Genomic DNA, 23,183 nt, shown 5'->3' on the forward strand with positions numbered 1-23,183 from the left:
TGTACCTGATACACAGCTGTTGAGCCAGAAGCCAGATCATGTATGGCATTGCGAACCTTGGTGAGCAGTTTAGAGACTAAGTAATGGAAAAGTTGAGAACAAAGAGTGAAATTTTCTGATTTGCATTTAATTCCCTTAGCTCCCATCTCCTTATTAAAAATTTAAGCCATTATCTTGACTTAGAGACTACATAGAAAAAATAAATAAAAGTAAATGCTTGAATTTTTGCTGCTTGTTGAGGGATGCAAAATAGCAGCTTCCCTGAATCAGGCCAACTTTACTCTGTGATCTTTGAAAGCATGTAACGGCCTGAGGCTAACACTATAATATATTCGAGATATGGGTAAGTTCAGGTTCCTTAATGACCTACCCAGGAGCAAACTTGTTGAAAATTATTACTTTATAACCTCTTTTAAAATCATTGATAATAACCAACTTGTTACTTCACATCATTTATCAGATGATGGTGGAGGCAAAGTTCTAGCTCCAATAGTTTCTAGCTCCTTTATCCCTCTTTTCCTGACTATCACCATAGATTTGTTTCTCTACTAAAAGATGTATGAAGGTTCCAGTCACATCGAAAATCTATCACCAAACTCGAAAGCACCTTATCCTGATAGGCAGCGAGATAAAATTACAATTCAAAAGAAATCGAACAATGGCATAAAAATAATGAAACCAATAGCTTCCAAAAGGGGCTATTAGGTTTGGTACAAAAGTAATTGTGTTTTTTGCCATTACTTTTAAAGGAAATTAAAATTATAGAGTTCCTATTACCATCAGTCTGCATGACAGTCACTTACATAATTATTGTTAGAGTAATTATAAGTATTATTAGCCACCAATTACCATGTTCATTATATTAATACATCCAGTGGAGAGGGAAAACAAAGCCATTACCTTGCCAATTTAGTGAGAGATTCTGGTCTGACATGCTGATTGCTGTATAAGAAATAGTCAGAAATGGGGAAAAAAGCATCTTTGCTTCACTACAGGCTGAAAAGCTGCAGTATTTGGGATGTGGTAGAAAAATCTGTCATAATATCTGTGTAGTATAATGAGGAACATTGGAACATGGAAAATTTGCCTCATGAGGTAGATTTCATATAAGAGAAGAATTGGACAGCTATAGATGTTAATAGTAGTTATATAAGCAGTAAGTCAGGCATTCTTCAGTGCTTTTAAACCTAAGTTTGTGTAGGTTCATCTTAATTCTTATAAAAAGTAGACTCCTTTGATCCAATATGAGAAAATCTGTTTTAGTGATTCTAGCGCATGGTCCAGGAACTCTATTGTTGTTATCCTAACCCTGCTAAGATAAGGTTCAGGGTATACACTAAACACTAGATGAGTAAGGATGCACTGTCTTCCAAATTTGTATCCCAGTTCTGGTATCATGTACTTTGGATAAGTCACCTAAAGTATTGGGGTGATTGCATTCTTAATCTGGCAAACCAATCTACTGTAAAAATAAATTTATTTTGCTAAAAGTTGCCATGTCATTATATATGACATAATGCCACAAAGTAATTTTAAACAAAGTAAGAGCAGAGTGGTGGGGATAATGGTACCATTTTAAATAATCAAGAATAATCCTTCTAATGCAGTGACATTTCAGTAGAGAACAGAGAAGGGTAAGCTGCATAAATATTTAAAGAAACAGCATCCCAGTCAGTGTGCAAGTACTAAGACCCTGAAATAAGAGCTTTTCAGCAAATGTAAGGTACAGCAAGGAGGCCAGCGTACTTAGAGGAAAATAAACCACTGGGAGAGTGGCAGAAAATGAGGCCGAGAGAGAAGTCAAGCACAGTATGGCCTGGTAGGCCATGATGAGGATTTCATTATTTTAAGCATAGTTCTCATGAGATTAGAAACCATTTGATAATTTTAAATAGTGGATTGTCATGATGTAACTTTTTTTTTTTTTTTGAATCAGTATGGACACCATGTGGTGAATAGACTGCGTGGACAAAGGTGTCACAGAATGACAGTTGAGCAGAATATTAGGGTAGTTCAAAAGTGTAAAAACTTTGTATTTAAAAAGTATATTGGATATATAAATCTCAAACTTTCTGGGGGCTTTCAGTTCCACAAAGACCTCATCTCATTTACACTCTCAAAAAGAATTTCCGGGCATATCCGGAAGAAGTCTTTTCACACATTTTTCTTTAATAAAGAAAAAATGGGAAAAAGGGAAAGCATAAAGAAGTCCATGAGGCTTTGAAGTAGGGATGAAGAAAGATTGAAAAGGAAAATTGATGCTTCTATTTCCCTATTGAGAATCAGAATCTCATTTCAAAAAGTAATGAATGTGTGTAAAATTATTTCCACCATAAAACCTGAAATGAAGCTTGGTTTTGATTAATGTTTTATTAGTGTTTTAAAGGTCTCTGTAGAATTAATACTAGATCAATGCATGTTTAAAACTTGGAAAAGCAAAAAAACAATTTGGAATTTTCTATTAATAAAAATATCATTAAATCTTATAACATTTTTATTTCTATATCTACTCAATTTCTAGAATGAACTGTTGCAAATCACTTTAGATTATAGCCTATACTACATCTTACTAAAATTATATCATTGCAAATAAGGATAAATCAATTTGTCATTTTTCCACAGATGTTATTTATTATCACTTTAGATTAGATAAGAAAACAAAATTTAGAAAATAATTTATGCCGGAAGGTAAAGGAAATGAAACATTCTTATAAAATCTTGGGAAAGAAGTAAACAGAATTCTGTTCTCCTAATTAGTATTTGTGACTCACAACAGGAGACAAAATTAGATGTTTTTAGAAGAAAAAAAAAGTGTGACAATATTGAGTATATAAGATGGAGAGTCACTTCATGCTACTACTCAGGGATTTTAAGAAGATTATCATCATATCTAAGCTCTTTACTCTTAAGAAATATGAGTTCAACATAAGTATAACTAGATAACTCCAGTCTTTTACTTTAGATAATAACATTAATATAGTTTCTTTAGAAATAAGACACATCATATCTCCTGCTCACTACATATAGACACCCTCCAACACACACACACACACACACACAGACTGAACACATATCCAATTCCAAATGCATAATTTTCTTATTATGCATTTGCAAATGCATTTCTATATGTGTAAATACCCTTAAAATATAATTATCATTTATTAAATGTTTCCTGCGTGTCTTACTCATGTAATCTCATTTAATATTTAAATGAAATAGTTATTATCTTGAGGTATGCTATCTTAGTATTCCCAATCTACTGATGGAAGCACTGAAACACACAGAGATTAGCTAATTGAGAACACAAACATAAAAAACTGATTTAAAAATGTAATGCTAACAGTCTACCTCCAAAGCATTTGCTTATAAACATATTTTACCACTTCTATGGACAGTTATGTGTACACTCCTCAAGGTTGAGACACATGTATGCAGCAAAGTAACCTTTAGAAAATCTGGCCTAAAATAGTGTATTTCAAGACACAGAATTGAGAGCCAAGTTCAAGAAGTCTTCTGAGTATTTCTTTTTTTTTTTTTTTTTAATTTTATTATTTTTTTTAAATTTATTTATTATTATTATACTTTAAGTTGTAGGGTACATGTGCATAACGTGCAGGTTTGTTACATATGTATACTTGTGCCATGTTGCTGTGCTGCACCCATCAACTCGTCAGCACCCATCAACTCGTCATTTACATAAAGTATAACTCCCATTGCAATCCCTCCCCCCTCCCCCCTCCCCATGATAGGCCCCGGTGTGTGATGTTCCCCTTCCCGAGTCCAAGTGATCTCATTGTTCAGTTCCCACCTATGAGTGAGAACATGCGGTGTTTGGTTTTCTGTTCTTGTGATAGTTTGCTAAGAATGATGGTTTCCAGCTGCATCCATGTCCCTACAAAGGACACAAACTCATCCTTTTTGATGGCTGCATAGTATTCCATGGTGTATATGTGCCACATTTTCTTAATCCAATCTGTCACTGATGGACATTTGGGTTGATTCCAAGTCTTTGCTATTGTGAATAGTGCTGCAATAAACATACGTGTGCATGTGTCTTTATAGCAGCATAAGAATGGGAGAAAATTTTTGCAATCTACTCATCTGACAAAGGGCTAATATCCAGAACCTACAAAGAACTCAAACAAATTTACAAGAAAAAAACAAACAACCCCATCAAAAAGTGGGCAAAGGATATGAACAGACATTTCTCAAAAGAAGACATTCATACAGCCAACAGACACATGAAAAAATGCTCATCATCACTGGCCATCAGAGAAATGCAAATCAAAACCACAATGAGATACCATCTCACACCAGTTAGAATGGCGATCATTAAAAAGTCAGGAAACAACAGGTGCTGGAGAGGATGTGGAGAAATAGGAACACTTTTACACTGTTGGTGGGATTGTAAACTAGTTCAACCATTATGGAAAACAGTATGGCGATTCCTCAAGGATCTAGAACTAGATGTACCATATGACCCAGCCATCCCATTACTGGGTATATACCCAAAGGATTATAAATTATGCTGCTATGAGTATTTCATTTAAAAGTCTACCACCACAATATCCACTCTAGCCTTTGGCCTAAGTACATGCATCAACCTTTAGAAAAAATAATTTGTGAGTTTGCATTGTTTATTCATATTTCATGGACTAGTAGGAGATATTAAATCTTACGATGTGTTGGAAAAAAAGAATTATGTACCAGGTCACCTGGTAAAGTTGAAGTTGATAGAAAATAGATAATTTGAATCAAACAGACATATCTATCTTCTGTTTATCTGTGAAAATAAAATTATATAAAGCACATCACATCTTAAGTAAAAGCCCATTAACCTTAGCAATTCCACCATGGATTAATTAGTGTTTTATTCTGTACATTATAAACATGGATTTTATTGTAATTAACCCAAATTTCAAAGAAAACACAGAAAACAAAGTAACATAATTTTATTTTTTATAAAGACAATAAGACAAAACCTTAGCAATGTATTTCCTCATAAACAGACATTTTCAAAAGTGTATTGATTTCAGGGTAAGCTATGCCTAGAAACTTCTACAGCAAATACCTGTCATTAGAACATTCTCTTCTTATCAGTTAAGATAAATAAAATACCTCTCTTTCCTGGATCTTATGATTACATTCTTTTTTTTCTCTATCAGAATACCTTTGTTCCAGTATAGTCACAGTGGATATTATCTAGTGTAAATACTTGCAAAATTTTCCTCAAATAAAAAATGTTTTGGTAACAATGAAGATCATCTACAAAATCCATTTGAGGTTACATGCATGCAGAACCATGCCAACAGGATTCCCCCGCTTTAGTGCATCCAGCAAATAGTTCCAAATATAACTCTCTGGTCTAGGTCTAAGTGTAGATGAATGAGAAAACATAAAGAGGCATATGAACCAAGCCTTTGTACTTGAGAACTGAGGATGGCTACCCTATCAAATAACTGAAGTGGTATGCTAATTTAGTGTGTTCACTTCCACAGCATGAATTAGCACAGTGTGCTCACTGCAACAGCATTGGACTCTCACTTAACTATAAATATGCAGTTATCTACTATGCTCTTAGAATTCCTATGTTCAAATACTATGAAACATGTAAATGGAATCAGGGTATAAAAAGGTACTCAACTGATCTATATATGAAATGTATTCAACACATATAACATATCATAAATATACATATAGTATATATTTTGATGAATTAATATTAATGAACATCATGAAGGCATGTACATCCATGTGGAGAGATGTGAACATATGAGGTTATTTATATGCTAAATTTACCCATCCACAAATAAGAATGTGTACAAATGCCAGAGAGCACAAATGTGTATGGAATTCCTATAATAATGCCTACAACAGGCCTATACAAACAAGAATATGCACAAGCACAAACAATGCACATATTTGTCCATAGGAACATACATGAAAAGTTATTAGGTTTCAGTTAATAGATGCCATGTCAATGGGTAAAACAAATGCATCATAGGAATATCTAAAACTTATTTGGAGACTCAAATACCAAAAAGCCTTTAGGTGCAAACTCCCTAAATGAAGTGATAATGAAAGAGGAAATGACAGTGTTTTTTTTTTTTTTTAATGTTGTAGAGAAAGATCTGCTCTAATTCCTCATTCAAAAACCAGTCTATGTATTCATTGTGGAAAGTGAGGGTATCTCAGTGTTTATACTGCCCCAAACCTCAACCACCTTCTTATTCCCTTACTCATATTAAGTCGAATACTTACAAACAGGCTGTTTTTCCTCCAAAGAGAATAAAATGTGAGAAGGCGTATTCTCTTTCAAGGGTATTAGAATTAATTATGTCAACTTAATAATCTAATTTACTTTTTGGACACACCTAGCTGATCTCAAGTTCTGATGATTTGAAGAACATTTATCATCTATCTCATACTTTTTCAAACTTGTAGTTATTAATTCGGCTAATATTCATTAGAGCACCTACATGGTCAATGAGTAATGACTGGAAACACATCTAGTAAATAATTCATTTTTATTTATGACCCATCTACTTCAGCAAGATCTGTCAAAATCACCCAGACTTGTCATTCTTAGTGGTTCTTATGTGCAGAGTGTCAGCATCACATTTTACTCATGACCCACTACAGGGTGCCTTCTCTTGTGATCATCCTGGATAGAGATGTGGCCCAGGAAGGCATGCTCATTCCGCAGTTAACCAGGTATAGAGGTCAACCGCTTCTTCCAGGAGCTTCATTCAAATCATCCTGCATTTTCTGTGAACAAATACATTCTATGTTTTTCCCAAGATGCTACTGTGTCTACAAGCCAAGAAAGGAAATGGTGTTCTCTAAATAACTAAGGAATTTACGAGTGGGAGAGTGCTAAGAAAGGGAGAAAAGGGAAATGCATTCACACCACACTGATTGATGATGCAAATGCTATAACCACTCCACAGACAACTTCAATCAATAATTTTAATATTAAACTCAGGGCTTTTCAAAGACAGGGAGAGAGAATACTACAAGTTTAAGCCCTAGAAATTAAGGTTTATGGAAGAATCCTACATTTCAGGATCATTTATACCTAATAGAGCCAGATATTATAGCTTGCAGGAAATAGGAAGCAATGATTCTACCATATGATGCTTTCCTTTTTTTGCACAGCACTAATTAGCAAATATCTAATTATGTGAATTCAAGTTTGCACTTTCAAATATTGTTAGCTAGTATCTAATACCAGAAAATTTCCTTTTTGAAGGTTTGAACATCCATACAAATATCCTATTTTTATTAAAATTAGCTTAATATCATTTTCTCCATCAAGCCTGTGCACAGCTAAGACATTCAGATATCCCTGACTCTATGCTATGGTATGCTATAAAGAGAACTCACGTTTGTATTTGTTGCAGTAATGCATTTATCTGTATGCTTCCTTCATTAATCATTGTCTCTCTTTTTTAAAACTTGAAATTCCATCAGGGCAGGGCCCCAGGAGAGCCTGCATGTTGAAGTTGTTAAATGCATGGATTCCAGTAACTCATTTCCAGGTCCATATCTCCCCTCTTCCTCTTACTAGCTGTATGATTTGGGGTAATTTAATTGCTACTTCTCTATCTCAATTTCCTCAACTGTGAAATAATAATAACTGTAATGTCTATTTCAAAGAATCCTGAGAATATTTAATACATTTTTTTAAATCACCTAAAAGAATGAATGGTGTAACTGAAACATACTGGTATTCATAACTATTACTTTTGCTTACATTTGAATCCTCAGTAACAAGTAGAATGCCAGGCACATATCAGAATCTCAAAGAATATTTATTGAATGATTGAATGGCTGACTGAATGAACAAATAGGAAGGAGGGATCATAGAGATCCTCTTGATCTGTGACTTTCAAATTACTTTAGACTTGGACACCCTTTCTCCAATAAAAGTATATGCACATTATATAAGCCCAACAAATAAATTATGTAAAATAATAAATATTTTAGTTGAAGATGAAGGGATTATAGAATCCATAGTCCTGGGCTGGGTGCGGTGGCTCACGCCTGTAATCCCAGCACTTCGAAAGGCCGAGATGGGCAGATCACCAGATCAGGAGATCGAGACCATCCTGGCTAACAAGGTGAAACCCCGTCTCTACTAAAAATACAAAAAATGGGCATGGTGGCAGGCGCCTGTAGTCCCAGCTACTTGGGGGGCTGAGGCAGGAGAATGGCGTGAACCCGGGAGGCAGAGCTTGTGGTGAGCCAAGATCGCGCCACTGCACTCCAGTCTGGGCGACAGAGCGAGACTCCGTCTCAAAAAAAAAAAAAAAAAAAAAGAAAATCCAGAGTCTTATCCTCTTGATATTCATTTACCTCTCGGCAGCCCTAGAGTTATTTCTACTAAAGAGTTAGGGCTAGGTCTCTTCAGAAAGTAGAAGAAAATCTCTGTTTTAAGCCAATTGCTTAAGACCCAATAGGTTAGGAAACGAATGCTAAAAGAAGTAACCTGTGCATGTCCAAGTGTGTGTCAGAAGTGGGTGTCAATTAAAGACTCATAAAGTCCACGTGAAATATTTCGATTGCATTGACCTACATTTCAAAATTTACCCAGGAGTGCCTTATCTACTCTGCTTAGAAAGTCCCAGCCACAGGCCTATTGCTAAATCTTTCAGGGAAAAAAAAAAAAAAAGTTAAAAAAAAATATAATCTAAGAACAAAACATCACAACAAACAAAACAAAATGCTTATTTTTGTTTCTTATGGTTCTTTGTTCTCATGCCAATACATGCTCCCTTGCTGCTCGCCTGCTTGTTCCCTTGCTGTTTCAGCATCTAAATTAATTTATTCAACAAATGTTTGAGCATCTTCTATGAGGCAGCTAGCTCTAAGCACTTGAGATTAATTTGTGAGGTGATGGATATGTTAATTAACTTGATATAATCATTCCACTACTTGTGTGTTCATATATAGAGATACATCACATTGTACCTATTACATATCACAATAATAATTCATAAATTAAAAATAAAAATTTAAATTAAAAAAAGACAAAATCCCTGTCACCATGGAACTCTATATTTTTTAAAGAAAGCACATGCAAAATAAAAGATTTTGGGGGCACCGGAAAAGAAAGATTAAAGAAAATTTTAAGATGCTATTTAAGAAAAGTTCTTAGATCCTGATACACAGAAGCAAGTACCATTTTTAATGTTCATATCTGCTTTTTCAATTAGTTTATGTAAGATAATATACATTGTATTCTTGTAACAATCTTTATTGAAAAAAATAGGCCATCTTTCAGCATCTTTTATTCTTCATCATTCAACTGTTAATATTATATAACACAATCCAAATGAACACATAGTTTGGGGAAGTTTAGGACTATACACACGACTAAGAAAATGTCTCCTAAGTAAACAGTATGTGTTTTCTTCACTCTCTAGGTCTGGCCAGTTCAACCTATTCTATGGTACGCTATGGTGTCAATAATTATTTCAGCCTCTGCTGCAATTAGTGCTAATTACAATACCTGAGCTATAAAAATAAAAGATTTCATTATAGCAAAGTTCACAAATATTGTTTTAGTTCGGTAATCCACATTGCTCATCTAAAATAGTACATTTTCTTTACATATAACTGTCTTAGACTTGTAATTGAGGATATTTTATGAAACAGATCTGTATCTGAAACAGCACTATGATGCTAAACATCTGCATAAGGAATGAAAAAAAGTTAGCCACCTAGTTTTTTCAATATTCAGATACTTGAGATTACACAGAAAACCACATCCAGATGAATGACTGAATTATTCACTTTTCTTCTGAGAATTTTGGCATTGGATAAGACACAGCACTCATTTAAGTTTAATGCATTTTAGGAACAGGTTCAGTTTACATATTTAATGCACATAAAAGAAAACACAAAGCCAAAAGAAATTTCTAATTTGGAAACAAATACATCAAATACATAGCATTGATTACTATTTTAAAATAACTATAGAGAAATACAATTGTTGGTTCTGGTTGTATCTCTATTAAAGCAAGTTATTCCATTGGAAAATATCTTTTTTCTTAATAAGAATCAATTCCATATTTTTCAAAATGTAAGTAATCTTTCACTGCTTATCATTACAGGTACATAATAGAATTATACTCTCTATAATCAACATTTAGGTTGATATTTTATCCCATATAAGGACGGTTGGGATTTAAGTGTTAATTCCTTTAAAACAACATCTGTTTATTCAGTTGTTAATTAAAAGATGTAACAAATGGCCCCTTTCTCATACACAAATTCACAAATGTAAGAGAAACATTTTTAACTTATCTGATTATATTTTAAAGCAATTAGAAACTGAGATAAATAAAATGTATTCATTAAGGTACAGTCATAGAATATACTAAAAAAGAATCTCAAACTTAGCTATTAAAAGGAACTCCTAAAAATATTTTTAAAGGTCTCGTGCTACAAGTTTCTTTTTGTTTTTTAAAACAAATGATGCAATGAATATAACATAGTAAACTTTGCTGGATGTATAATGCCATATATATTTAAAGGGAAAAAATACATTGGCCGGGTGCAGTGGCTCACACCTATAATCCCAGCCCTTTGGGAGGAGGTTGAGGCAGGTGGATCGCCTGAGGTCAGGAGTTCAAGACCAGCCTGGCCAACATGGTGAAACCCCGTCTCTACTAAAAACATAAAAATTAGCCAGGCATGGTGGCAGGTACCTGTAATCCCAGCTACTCGGGAGGCTGAGGCAGGAGAATCACTTGAACCCGGGAGGCAGAGGTTGCAGTGAGCCGAGATCGCACCATTGCGGTCCAGCCTGGGTAACAAGAGCGAGACTTCACTTCAAAAAAAAAAAAAAAAAAAAATCATATGGATCCAAAGCCCACTTGATCAAGCCAGGAATTAATAAAATAAATTTAGAACATAGAGAAAATAAACAACTTTAAAATGAAGCTTGATAAAAACGTGATTAATATCAACCTGAGTTCTTACCGTTCAACATGTTATCTCTCATGACAATTTCAGAAAATAACAGCCTGATTCTCCTTTTTTTTTCATTCCAAAGATGCTTCAAAACATGCTGTGCTAGATGACATGGTGAATAACTTTCCATAGGACCCACAGGGCCTACAAGGGAAGTTGGGCCCCAGGGTGGAGGTGGGAGACTGAATATAAATTAAAAATAAATGATCTGCTTCCCTGTCATGAAACTATGGAGATGGTTAGGGCCACTGAGCACAGTGGGAAAATTACAAGGAACAGGACTTGCGAGACTAGCAGTATTCTAGTTTCTATAATTAAATTATTTTTAGAAATATGAAGGAGTCAGCAGAAACCAGACCTTGATCTTTTATTTTATCCTAGTGACTTCATCTGAAAGCTCTATAGATCATCCATAAAGCTAATTATCTTTTTTTCTTGGGTAGCTGGTTTTATGAAAAATGTAAATGCCCCTTGATTTACAATAGGGTTACATACAGATAAACAAATCCAAAGTTGAAAACATTGTAAGTCTAAAATGCATTTAAGATACCTAACCTATGGAAAATCATAGCCCACCCTAACTTAAACCTGCTTAAATGTGCTCAGAACATATACCTCATCCTACAGTTGGGCAAATTGTCTAACACAAACCCTATTTTATAATAAAATGTTGAATATCTCGTGGACCATGTATCACTAGCCCTCCAAAAAAACAAACAAAAAAAATTCAAAATTCAAAGTATGTAGAAATTATGAAGTTTTCACGGAATCATCAAAAAATCGTTAAGTTGAACCACTGTGGTTGGCATCTGTCTGTGCTAATAAATGACACTGAACCATTCTGAAAATAGAATTGCTACATAAATACATGATAATGTTACTTTTACAGCTAATGATATTTTCCAATTCTCCAAAACTTTAAATTTATTTCAATATGCCATTTTGATCAGAGGTATGCCATTAAATCTCAGAATCTAAGTTCATCTATTGATTACACATTTCCTTTAATATATTTTTATTAATTATCTTCTAGGATACACTGATCCAAATGTATATATTGTGGTTTGACAGATCCATCCTGTAAAACCAATGGTTTAATATACATTCTACAGTTGCAAAAAGGTTCTAAACAAAAGAAATGATTTTTCAGTTCAGACAACTTAACTGTAGTCATTAACTGAGTCTGCAACTTTGAATGTCCTATGAAACCTATTAACCAGATAATTATTCAAGGGTCAATTCCACTTGCTTGTGAGCTACTTTCCAATTATTCATGAGTGCATTTATTTGATTAGTGATATTCCTATAGAAAATCAGAACTCTTAAGGATTAACACTGCCATTGATTTATTTCAATAACACATTTGTTTTCAAAAAATATGCAACTGGGTTTATTGAATCAACATGGCTATTGTACTTTCATCAAACCCCTGCTTTGTAATAGGTATTACCTGCCTTCATATTTGTATTTTAGAACTCACTCTTCATTCCCTACTCCACTACCCAACTTCATACCAAAAATCCTGCCAAGTATTTCAGACAACTTGGTTATTAACTTGGAGTAATTGCAGTAGACATACATAAGAGATGTGTCTATAGAATGCCAAAATATTTAATCGTGTCAGAAATTTAGTCATTCATCCAAATATTTTGTCTATATGATGCCAAAAATACTTAATGAATTATGTTAGCTGACAAAATTCTTGACCCAGAATTGTCTTAGCATTGTTTAGACAAAATGATTGTTAGTAGTTCAAAATAATACCAATAGCAATAAACACCATCAAATAAACAACGTATTTAGGTTGGCACAAATTCCAACCTTGAGGAAAGTGACTTCAGTTGGCTCATGTGGACTAAACCCTTATAGATATGATTGTAATTTGGATTCTAAGAATGCTAAGAACCCACAATATTTTATTATCCTCCAGTTGATTTTGACAACTACATCATAGAAGTACTAGATATCCAAACGAACCAGGAGAATTACATGTTAGATAGCATTTGAGTTAAACCAGACCAATTTATATGGGGCAATTTACCGATGACAACAAAATTTTTTTGACTGTGGATATTCATTTCAATTAGGTTATTGCTTAAGGATCATAATTGGTCTGGAATCTTTGAAAATTTGTAGACTACTTTATAAAGTTACATAAAATTGTGAAAAAGTTGCATGCTTTAGAAACAGTATTTCCATCAAGCTTGTGGTCTAAAAAGAGTATGAAGACAATAGCAAATGGACGTTTTTAACACAGTTTCTTAGTATTTACAGTATTTTTTCTTCTCTAGCTGCCATCCCTTCAAAGCTGGTCAATGGTTTCTCTGGGGCTTTTTTCACCTCACATTCAGAACAAGGAGGCATTTGCAATTTCTGTTAAACAATACAGAAAAGACAATTAAAAGAATCAAAATAAATACATGTTAAGGTAAAAATTGAAAAGTCTAACAGAATAAGAATGAAAATTCATAGATCTCAACAAATATCTTAGAGAAAATGAACACTGGACAGAAATGAAACAAATGTAAAGATGTTAATTATATTTCATAAAACTACAAAACAATATTTTGTCTAAAAAGAGCAAAATGTTTCAAAAACTATTTTGAGAAAACTTTGCCCAAACCATTCAATTCTGTTTTAATCTAATTCAAAGTTTGAGAATAAGTTAAATCTAACTCAACATTTTAGTATTAAGTGAAATAAATATTAAGAATGTCAATGATATAATATTTTTGGTCAAGTATAATAAATTACAAATAAAAATTCAGAATTAAGCTCTCGACTTGTGTTTATTTTGTTTGCTTTTGTAAGCAATATGTACTTCTTTTCACCTCGTCTGCTTCCTCAAATCCTCTTTAATCTACTTTGTCCAAAAAGAAATATATGCCTGTTTGATCATCCCTGTTTATTTTTGTTTTGTTTTATTTCCTGGTCTGTGAGAGGGAGGGTGCAAGTGAGGGAGAACTCCCTTCTCCCTTGACCTTCTGAAGGCCTCACATAGTCAAGCCAAAAGCTTAGTAGAAAGCAGAGCAGCCTTGGAAAAGCCCCCAGGTGAAGACACTATATAGTATATAGTATTAGCTATATAGTATTAGCAAGTACAACATCCTGCCCCAGCTAGAGCAAGAGAGAAGAGTGTTAAATACAATGGATTCAAGAAGTGCTTTTTGACATAATCAAAATGAAACAAACACATACCTGTGGGATAGGCTCAGTTTCTGCAGTGGCATTACTTGGAGGACTTTCTTTGTGCGTCATTGAACAGGTTCTGCCTTCCTACAAAAATAGTAATTGAAAATACATCAGTGAAGTTAAATAAAGAAAGCGGGGGGGTAAAAACACTCTCTTGAATTCTTCCTGTTGAGAAGATTCTATCACTTTGATCCATACTGAAAAATCAAAAGCTACGGACAAAAATCTTCACCACAGCAGTGGGATTTCAAGGAGAGATCAAATATTCCTGGCTGGTGTGGGGATCACAATGGTGCTTATGGCAGTCAGCTACGACAAAGAAGTACGATTCCAATGGAAAATTATTTCCCTGGAAAACATTTAAAAAGAAGTAAAATATTACAAAACTACTATATCTGCAATGAATCCAGACTCTGTGATTCATACATGTCAATTATTTGAGTGCCTGCAGGAACATCAGTATTGCAAGCTAGGAAGCAATGTAACTAATATGACCACCAATCTGTCTTGCATAAAATCCTCATCATCTTTTTTGAAAGATAGTATTTCTGGAACTAAGATCCCAGGAATTTTACTGGCCAGAATATCTGATCTTACTTATTAGCTTCAACAGTTTAAAGGAAGATGAAGTGTTAGCAAAAAAAAAAAAAAAAAAAAAAAAAAAAAAAAAAGATCCACTTGGGCTTCACTTCCATTTTAACCAGGGTTAAAATATTCAATCCTCCCTCCCTCCCTCCCTCCCTCCTCTCTTCCTTCCTCTCTTTCTTTTTTTCACTTACTGATAATTTTCCTCCTTCCTCTCTTCCTGTCTTTCTTCTTCTTTATTATATACATACTTTTAAATTAACAGCAACATACGTGGTGTAAGAATCTGCATTTGTGTGTGTGTGTGTGTGTGTGTGTGTTAGATTTCTCATAATCTTTTCCATGTGCAAGACAGAGCCTAACAGTTTAATAATTTGTGAACACTAGGCCAGGTGAAATGGCTCACACTTGTAATCGCAGCACTTTGCAAGGCTGAGGTGGGTGGATTGCTTAAGCCCGGGAGTTTGAGACCAGCCTGGGCAACATGGTGAAACGTCCTCTTTCCAAAAACAAAAACAAAAGCAGCTGGGTGTGGTGGTGGCACATGCCTGTGGTCCCAGCTACTTGGGAGGCTGAAGGGGGAAGATCACCTCTGCCTGGGAGGTTGAGGCTGCAATGAGCTGTGATCATGCCACTGCACTCCAACCTGGGCTACGATGTATCAAAAAAGAATATATATATATATATAATTATACATAAAATTCAAGACCACTGGCCCACTGATATCAAAAAAATAAGTTTCTTTCCAAGCAATGAACCAGGGGATAGAGAGCTAAATTGACTTTAAACTCTGAAAATTCTGAGTAGAAGATAAAAAGGCCTAGAGGAGATTAAACCTACTCTAATTCAGATTTTAAAGGTTATTTTACATGCTCCCTCTATTCTCATATTATATTGCTCTTAATTGAACACAAACCATGTATCTGTACATTTCTTTGCCCATGTGTGTGCTACCCCACTTCCTTCACTGCAGGCCCCTGAAAACCAACTACTCATTTCTGCCATATTTCATCTTTTCTACTGCTAGACAGACTCAGTCACCCTTCTGGGCTCTAAAAGTAATGCTTATAACAACTTTAGCACTTACCTTTGTTTTTATATATGTAATCATGCCTGCCTCCCCAATATATTGTGAATAACTTTAAGACAGAGACAACATTTATCGCCACTAGATCACAGCTAGATGCCTACCAAAAAGTGGTCAATATGTAATCTCTAAATAAATAATAAATAATTTTAAAATATTGGCGATGTAATAGTTCAATACTTTAGAATTTTCTTTTTTTTATTATACTTTACGTTCTACGGTACATGTGCACAACATGCAGGTTTGTTACATATGTATACATGTGCCATGTTGGTGTGCTGCAGCAATTTTCACAAATGCCTGCTTTCTTTGGCCATATTTAGGCACATTTTATACACAATTGGTTCTTCTAAATAAGCCTACGGTATACAGAAAAAGTGAGATTGTCACGATTAGACTAAAAATAGCTGAATTCTTAACTAGCTTATTCTAAATACTTTTTAACTACCTAATTCTAAATATTTTTTCAGTATTCTAAATACTATGTATTCCTTTATATACATAGAGGAGTCTACTACCCTGCCTAAGGAAAAATATTTTTATCTTTTCTTGTGGTATGGTATAATTTATAATTGGAGCCTCACATTTCTCTGGGAATATTATAATTACTCTGTTTTGCTGTAATAAACCAACTGGCTGTTGTTTTTATTATTCTTGCATTTACCCTTTGGAAAATTAACTAATTGTAAGAAATCAAGCTCAAAAAATGTAGTTCATAGAGAAAGTCATTTGAATAGTGTAGGATTTCCCAAAATGCACTTGGTAAGATTGGAGTTCATGTCATTTAAGTTTAGGGAAAAATTGATTTCAACATTAAACAGTTGTATTTATTGTAGTTCTTCTCAGAAACCTCAACATACAATATCTTAAAGTTTTGATCTTGAATGATCTGATCACATAATCACAGGAGGTGGCTGCTAAAAAAACACTCCAGGGTGATAATTCTGTCCTACAAATATGGGGTTTGCATTTTTAATCGGCATGCTAGCAATTCAAATATACCTATGAAATTTGATTTTCACTTCATAATGCACAATATGTTATAAATCTCTAAGAAGGAGATATAATGTACATATTTCTTGAATATCTTTGACTTAAAACTCTTTATGTATAAAGCTTCACTGAGGTCATTGTCATGAGGAAGACACTATGGGATTTGCTATGGAATATATTTCATTAATGTTAGCACAACCAACTATTTGAGATAAGTCTTTGATCATCTGAACAATGAAAACCTACTACATTTCAACATTAAAGAAAATATTTTGTGGCTAGAAGACAGCTGTAGCTTTTTTGATACTTTTATCTCATAATGAATAGTATCTTTAAATTTACTCTTTCTGTGCTTCACAGGCATTGTGGAAATTTCATAAGATGGTTCATAAAATTGTTAGTGAGTCTCAGAGACACACCAGAGATAAGGCCACAGTACTATACTGCATAGGTTTTGTGCTTTAATAAAGCCTTTTACTACACTTAAACCTTTGCTGAAATAGAGCTCAATTTGGTGAGACACAAAGGGTGGGTTTCTCATAGAGTTCCCTCACTCTGTTGCAAACAGGACCTGGGATATCAAAAATTCCAGAGAACTGTTGTGAAGGAAGGCAGGACAAATTTGGCCTATTACCAACACTGTAGTATAAAAGTAGTTTTGACTATTGGTTAAAAGTGCTTTGGAGTGAAGTAGACTTTGGTTTATGTTTTAGCTCTGATACTTATCCATTGATGACCAAGTTATTTTCCTCTGGGCTTCAGGTTCTTTGGCTGTAAAATGGATCTATTTCTTTATGGAGTTGATTTAAGGGTAAAATTAGAAAACATAAACAAGTATTCAGCATAGATTAACAAATAGTAATCACTCCTTTTTTTTCTTTCTCCTCATTTGATTATTGTTATCACTATCATTAATGATTACAAAACAATATTTATGATCAGTTGATACTGACATTATTTTATGTCACAGAATCAACAGCAATGCAATTACCAAATATAGAAAAATTAGAGGAAAGGTAGAGAGAAGAGAAGGAAAGGAAATAAAGAAAGTGCTGAGTAGAGGTACTGAAAAACATTTCTTACTAATGCTTCTCTTTAACAATGAAGGTAAAATATAACAAAAAAGAATTAGGTGGGAAATTAAAGAAAGAAAAAAAAAAACAAAATTAAAAAGAGAAATAAGCTTTCCTGTATTAGGCTAACTTGTTTGAGACACAGCAACGGGCACAGCCCAGACCCAGGGAACGTCTTGATAATACTATCTAAGAAGCCAGGACACAAAGGTAAGTGCTCTGGAGACTCTCCCAGCACTCTCTCAACATAGCGAGAAGAAAAACAAATTTTCCTTTGTTTTATAATATGAGTTTATAGATTCTTGTTCTCTGTAACTAGTAACTTCAAGTATTTTGTTTTATATAAAAAGTACAGAGAATGTCACATGAAGCCTGAGCAGGCCTGAACTACAGCTGTCTAGGCACCATAGTGAAGGTTATAAGATAAACCAGTGCAAGGCTCTTTAAAGCAAAACCTAGATAACAGACATCTGGTTTGCTTGGCAATGGTCATGTGTAATCCTAAGTTGTGAACTTGTCACAATTTAATTAATTGTTCTGCGTCTGTATCCTTGTTTTTGCTCAACTGTAACTGTAAGCTTGCTTCAAGTTAGCCCACCCTCTTTTTAAAGTGTGTATAAAAGTCAAGTGCTGTCTTTGTTCTGGGCCTAGTGTTTGTATGTTAAATCTACTGGGTCTGAGTGCACTCAATAAAGATCCTGCTGTATCCCAAGGTCTCTCTGATCCTCCTGATTCTGCAACAAATTTTTGATACTGATGTTTTGCTTTGGAAAGAAAAAATGTTTGAGAAAATATAGGTTTCAAGATGATACCAAATTGTGTTTATATATTTAAAGATTTATCCAATAAAACATGGGTTTAGAGTTATAATGTGAATCATTGAATATAGAATTAAACCAATGGACTTACTTCTAGGGAAGTTCCCTTGGAAACAACAGAATTTAATTCTTAAAAGAAAACCTCTTCATTCAAAAAAGCTACACTACATTACACAGTATGAGGTGGGGTCACTGAGAGAAAACAGGCATTTACTGCAACTATAGCTAAGATCTAAAGAGAGTAGCCAATGTTATCTAAAGAGTAAATATAATTTTTTAGACAACTATTGCAATAACTTTTGCTTATGCAAATATAATTTTGTTTTTCCCTTTATGGCCACACAAATGAAACCTAGACAATCTAATAAATTATCTTTGTTATCCTTAAATTACCTCAACACTGACAGTCAAATTGAGCTTCTAAAATGGTTCTATACTTTAATCATTCATTCCACAAACATTTACTGAGTTTCTATTATGAGTCAGGCACTGACAGAAAATAGAACAATAAAAACAGTCAAGGACTTTGATGTCAGTGGAGGTTATATTCTAGTGGAGAAAGCATAAATACATACATAAACAAGAATATATAAAAGAGAGTATCAGAGAGATTTAAGTATAATGTTGGAAGATGCCTGCAGGTAACCTCTGTAAGATGAGAGCACAGGCTTTGAGGTCAGGCATATCTATGTTCAAGCTCCAGTTCTTTCACCTACTAATTATTTATCAGGGGAAGTTCTGCAACCTCCTTGGACTTTAATTTCATCAACTGAAAATAGGGATATTAATATACATCACAGACAATTTCTATACATTTTAAACATAAATTCAATATGTTAATGTATTTGCGTGACATATTTTAGATGCGTAAGAATCATTTGTTTAATTATTTCAGGTGCCTAAAACCAGTTACATTTTTTTCTTTCCATTGCTTTTACGTTTATATGCGTTTCCATCATGTGTGATCTAACATGTAAAATAGACACATAAATATATGTGAAGTAAATTAAGGATGATAATTCTGTTTCAACTTAATTGCTGTTTACATATTTACTATAGATTGTAACTGTGTCAAGTGATATCAGGATACAAAAGAGGTATATTTCATAAAACACATTGATCATACTTCAGTAGGTTCATAACTTATAAAATTGCATGACATGGCCATTGTTAATTGTGCTGAAAATGTAAGATACACACATCTGTTTTACCTGAATGGTTCAGTGTCACTTTACATGAATAGGGCTCTGTGTTTCATCAGTGGAATTTTTGGACCCTGCCACAAGAAAAAACTTTAAGGTCACAGCTAAAAGTGATTCAAAAGAAGGGAAACTTTCCATGATGTGAACTGAAGGGCAATAGGAAAGTTTGAAGGGAAATAGAAAAGTTTGAAGGGCAGTAGGAAAGTTTATTCTTTTTTATTTTGTCAGGCAATTTATAACTTTAGTCTTCAGTAACACACACACACCCACATACACACACACCATTCATAGTCACTCACAATGCCATTATTATCAAACTTATATATGAAATTACATATCTGAAACATATGATCTTTAAATTGTTTAATCTATGGAAAAACAATTATTTTACAACACATATTCTAAAAATTTCAAATGCTAGTTATGGACTTAACTGGGATATTTTGACAGGCAGGATTCTAAGATAGTCCCCATGTTTCTCATCCGCTGGTGTGCAAACATTATATAACACCCTCCTCTTCAAAGGTTCTCACAGGCAGACCCTATGAATATGATGGTATATATAACTCCTGTGATCAGGTAGTTGGTTGGCATTTTAATAGAAATGGAGATTATCTAGATGTACTTGGTTTGTCAGTTGAACCTAGAAAGATAATAAATATCTTATTTTTGCTTTGCCTTTGCTTTGATTATTAAACTGCAGTCTATTTACTGGCTCCACATTTTTTGAAGGTGGACACTGGATAATTTTGTAAACAAATACACTTCTGGGAGATAGGTAATATTTAAATAATTTTGTGAACATAATATATAGATAAATTTAGGTGAAAGGATAAGTTAATCTTTTCCTCATTTGTCTTTCTCCTTAACTTCTTTTTGCTACATATACTGCTGGCTCTTTCATTTCTTAAAATTCTGTGTTTCTTAATGCTCTTCTCTTAATGTTTTATTATCTAATCACTTTAGTTCTCATTCAACTGAATCATTAAATGAGTAGATTCCCATTTGGATGTTTGCATAGGTATGCAATTTTAGATTTTAGATATTAGATATTATTTTAGATTTTAGATATTGACATATAGACATGTATACCATCACTTTTTATTTTGCTTTGTTAATTTTTTTCAGAATATATATTTTCTGCTATTTTATGTATATATTAGTTTATACACCCACACACACATACTGCCAGGTGATTTATAATTTATAATTGCCTGACATACTGTGTGTGTGGGTGTATAAACTAATATATACATAAAATACATATATTGTGTATTACCCACTGGGATAGCATGCTCAAGTGATCAAAGTTGTTGTTATTTCCAGGTGTTGCATGTGTAGCTGGAGTATGAAAATTGAAAATAAATAAATGTTAATTTATGAATTAGTACAGTATAACTTATCAGGTATCTGTTATGTACCAGATGCTGTAATTGATTTGATATATGTTTCATGTGATTTAATCCTCATAACAATACTCAGATATTTTTGTCTTTTTTACACATGAGGACAACAAGATCAACAGAGCTACATAACATCCTCAAAGTCATAAAGCTATTGCTGTTACAATTGAGGCAAAGTCTCTTGCTGCAAATTTGGGATCTTGCAAAGATTCATATTTTCTTTCTCCCATTTTATTATTTAACTATACAATATTTTAGATTTTGACAGCACCTCACAGGTTGCAGTCTCAGGTAACAAGACAGTTTGTGACAAAACCAAAAAATGTTTCTCATAATATACTTTTGCAATATTCTACCAAGATCCCTAAGTAAATGGTTGGTACACATTTGGGCCTGATGAATCACTGAGATGTATTATCCAGAAAAGAAGACAATATCACTCATGGCTAATTAGGACAATCATTGATTTCTTCATGAAGGAGGAACTGAGGCTTGAGTGATGAATAAAGTTTTTTGAGGTAAAGTCATGAGGACAAAAAAGCAGAAGTAAACATTCTGTAAGTGAGGGGGATGCATGAAAGGTAGAAATTTTGAGGTAAGCTGAAATGGGAAATACTGAGATGATTAGAGTAGGTACAGTTCAGGAACTCTGAGGCAGCTCAAGCAGCAATGTTTATACTGAATCTGGCAGACATGAAGTGACAATTACATTGTAAATATCCTGCAGTAACATGCCTATGTTTCTAAGAAGTCAATGCTTTCTCTATGTTGGAATCTAAAGAGATTTATGAACAGCACTCTACAGTGATCATTACATACAATACTTGTCCAAACTTGTCATCAGTACGACTCTCTTCCTCCAGCGAAAGATTTGTAATCTATATGATTTTTATACGTATCCCTCTCTGACTTCCAGATCTTGTCAAGGTGGCATCATTTTTCTTCTCCCACATGGCTGACAAGAAGTTGAAACTTGGCTACTTTTGCTAGAAGTTAGGTTTTAATACTCAAATATTTGGAGTTAGAGTTCCCAAGATTATTTCATGACTCTATTACTAAATTAAATTACAAAACTGAAAGAAAAATGCATAAAAGTTCCTTTTTTATTTTTTATCATACTATAACTTCTGGGATACATGTACAGACTGTCCAGGTGTGTTAGACAGGTATACACGTGCCATAGTGGTTTGCTGCACCCATAAATTCGTCATCTACATTGGGTATTTCTCCTAATGCTATCCCTCCCATAGATGCCACCCCACAACAGGTCCATTGTGTGATGTTCCCCTCCCTGTGTCCATGTGTTCTCATTGCTCAACTTCCACTTATGAGTGAGAACATGTGGTTTTTGATTTTCTGTCCTTGTGATAATTTGCTAAGAATGATAGCTTCCAACTTCATCCATGTTCCTGCAAAGGATATGAACTCATCCTTTTTATGGCTGTATAGAATTCCATGGTGTATATGTGTCACATTTTCTTTATCCAGTCTATCATTGATGGGCACTCGGGTTGGTTCCAATACTTTGCTATTGTGAACAGTGCTGAAATAAACATACTTGTGCATGTGTCTTTACAGTAGAATGATTTATAATCCTTTGGGGATATACTCAGTAATGAGATTGCTTGGTCAAATTTTACTTCTGGTTCTAGATCCTTAAGGAATCTCCACACTGTCTTTCACAATAGTTGAACTAATTTACAGCCCCACCAACAGTGTAAAATTGTTCCTATTTCTCCACATCCTCTCCAGCATTTGTTGTTTCCTGACTTTCTCATGATCACCATTCTAACTGGTGTGAGATGGCATCTCATTGTGGTTTTTATTTGCATTTCTCTAACGACCAATGG

The 23,183-nt window shown here is 33.9% G+C and overlaps 1 protein-coding gene across 2 annotated transcripts in view; it reads right to left on the reverse strand.

Annotated features, from left to right (window-relative positions):
• Positions 1-9,241: 9,241 nt before the first annotated feature.
• Positions 9,242-23,183, reverse strand: part of LUZP2 (leucine zipper protein 2) — a 580,450-nt gene continuing 566,508 nt past the window's right edge. For both annotated transcript variants that reach the window (XM_050755404.1, XM_050755405.1), the window contains exons 11-12: positions 14,179-14,256; positions 9,242-13,353 (exon numbers count right to left, since the gene is read on the reverse strand). In XM_050755404.1, the coding sequence (XP_050611361.1) occupies positions 13,249-13,353; positions 14,179-14,256 (183 nt within the window). In that variant the 3' untranslated portion in view covers positions 9,242-13,248. The remainder of the gene's footprint in view (positions 13,354-14,178; positions 14,257-23,183) is intronic.

This window comes from Macaca thibetana, chromosome 14 (genome assembly GCF_024542745.1).
Source record: "Macaca thibetana thibetana isolate TM-01 chromosome 14, ASM2454274v1, whole genome shotgun sequence".
Taxonomy (NCBI): domain Eukaryota; kingdom Metazoa; phylum Chordata; class Mammalia; order Primates; family Cercopithecidae; genus Macaca; species Macaca thibetana.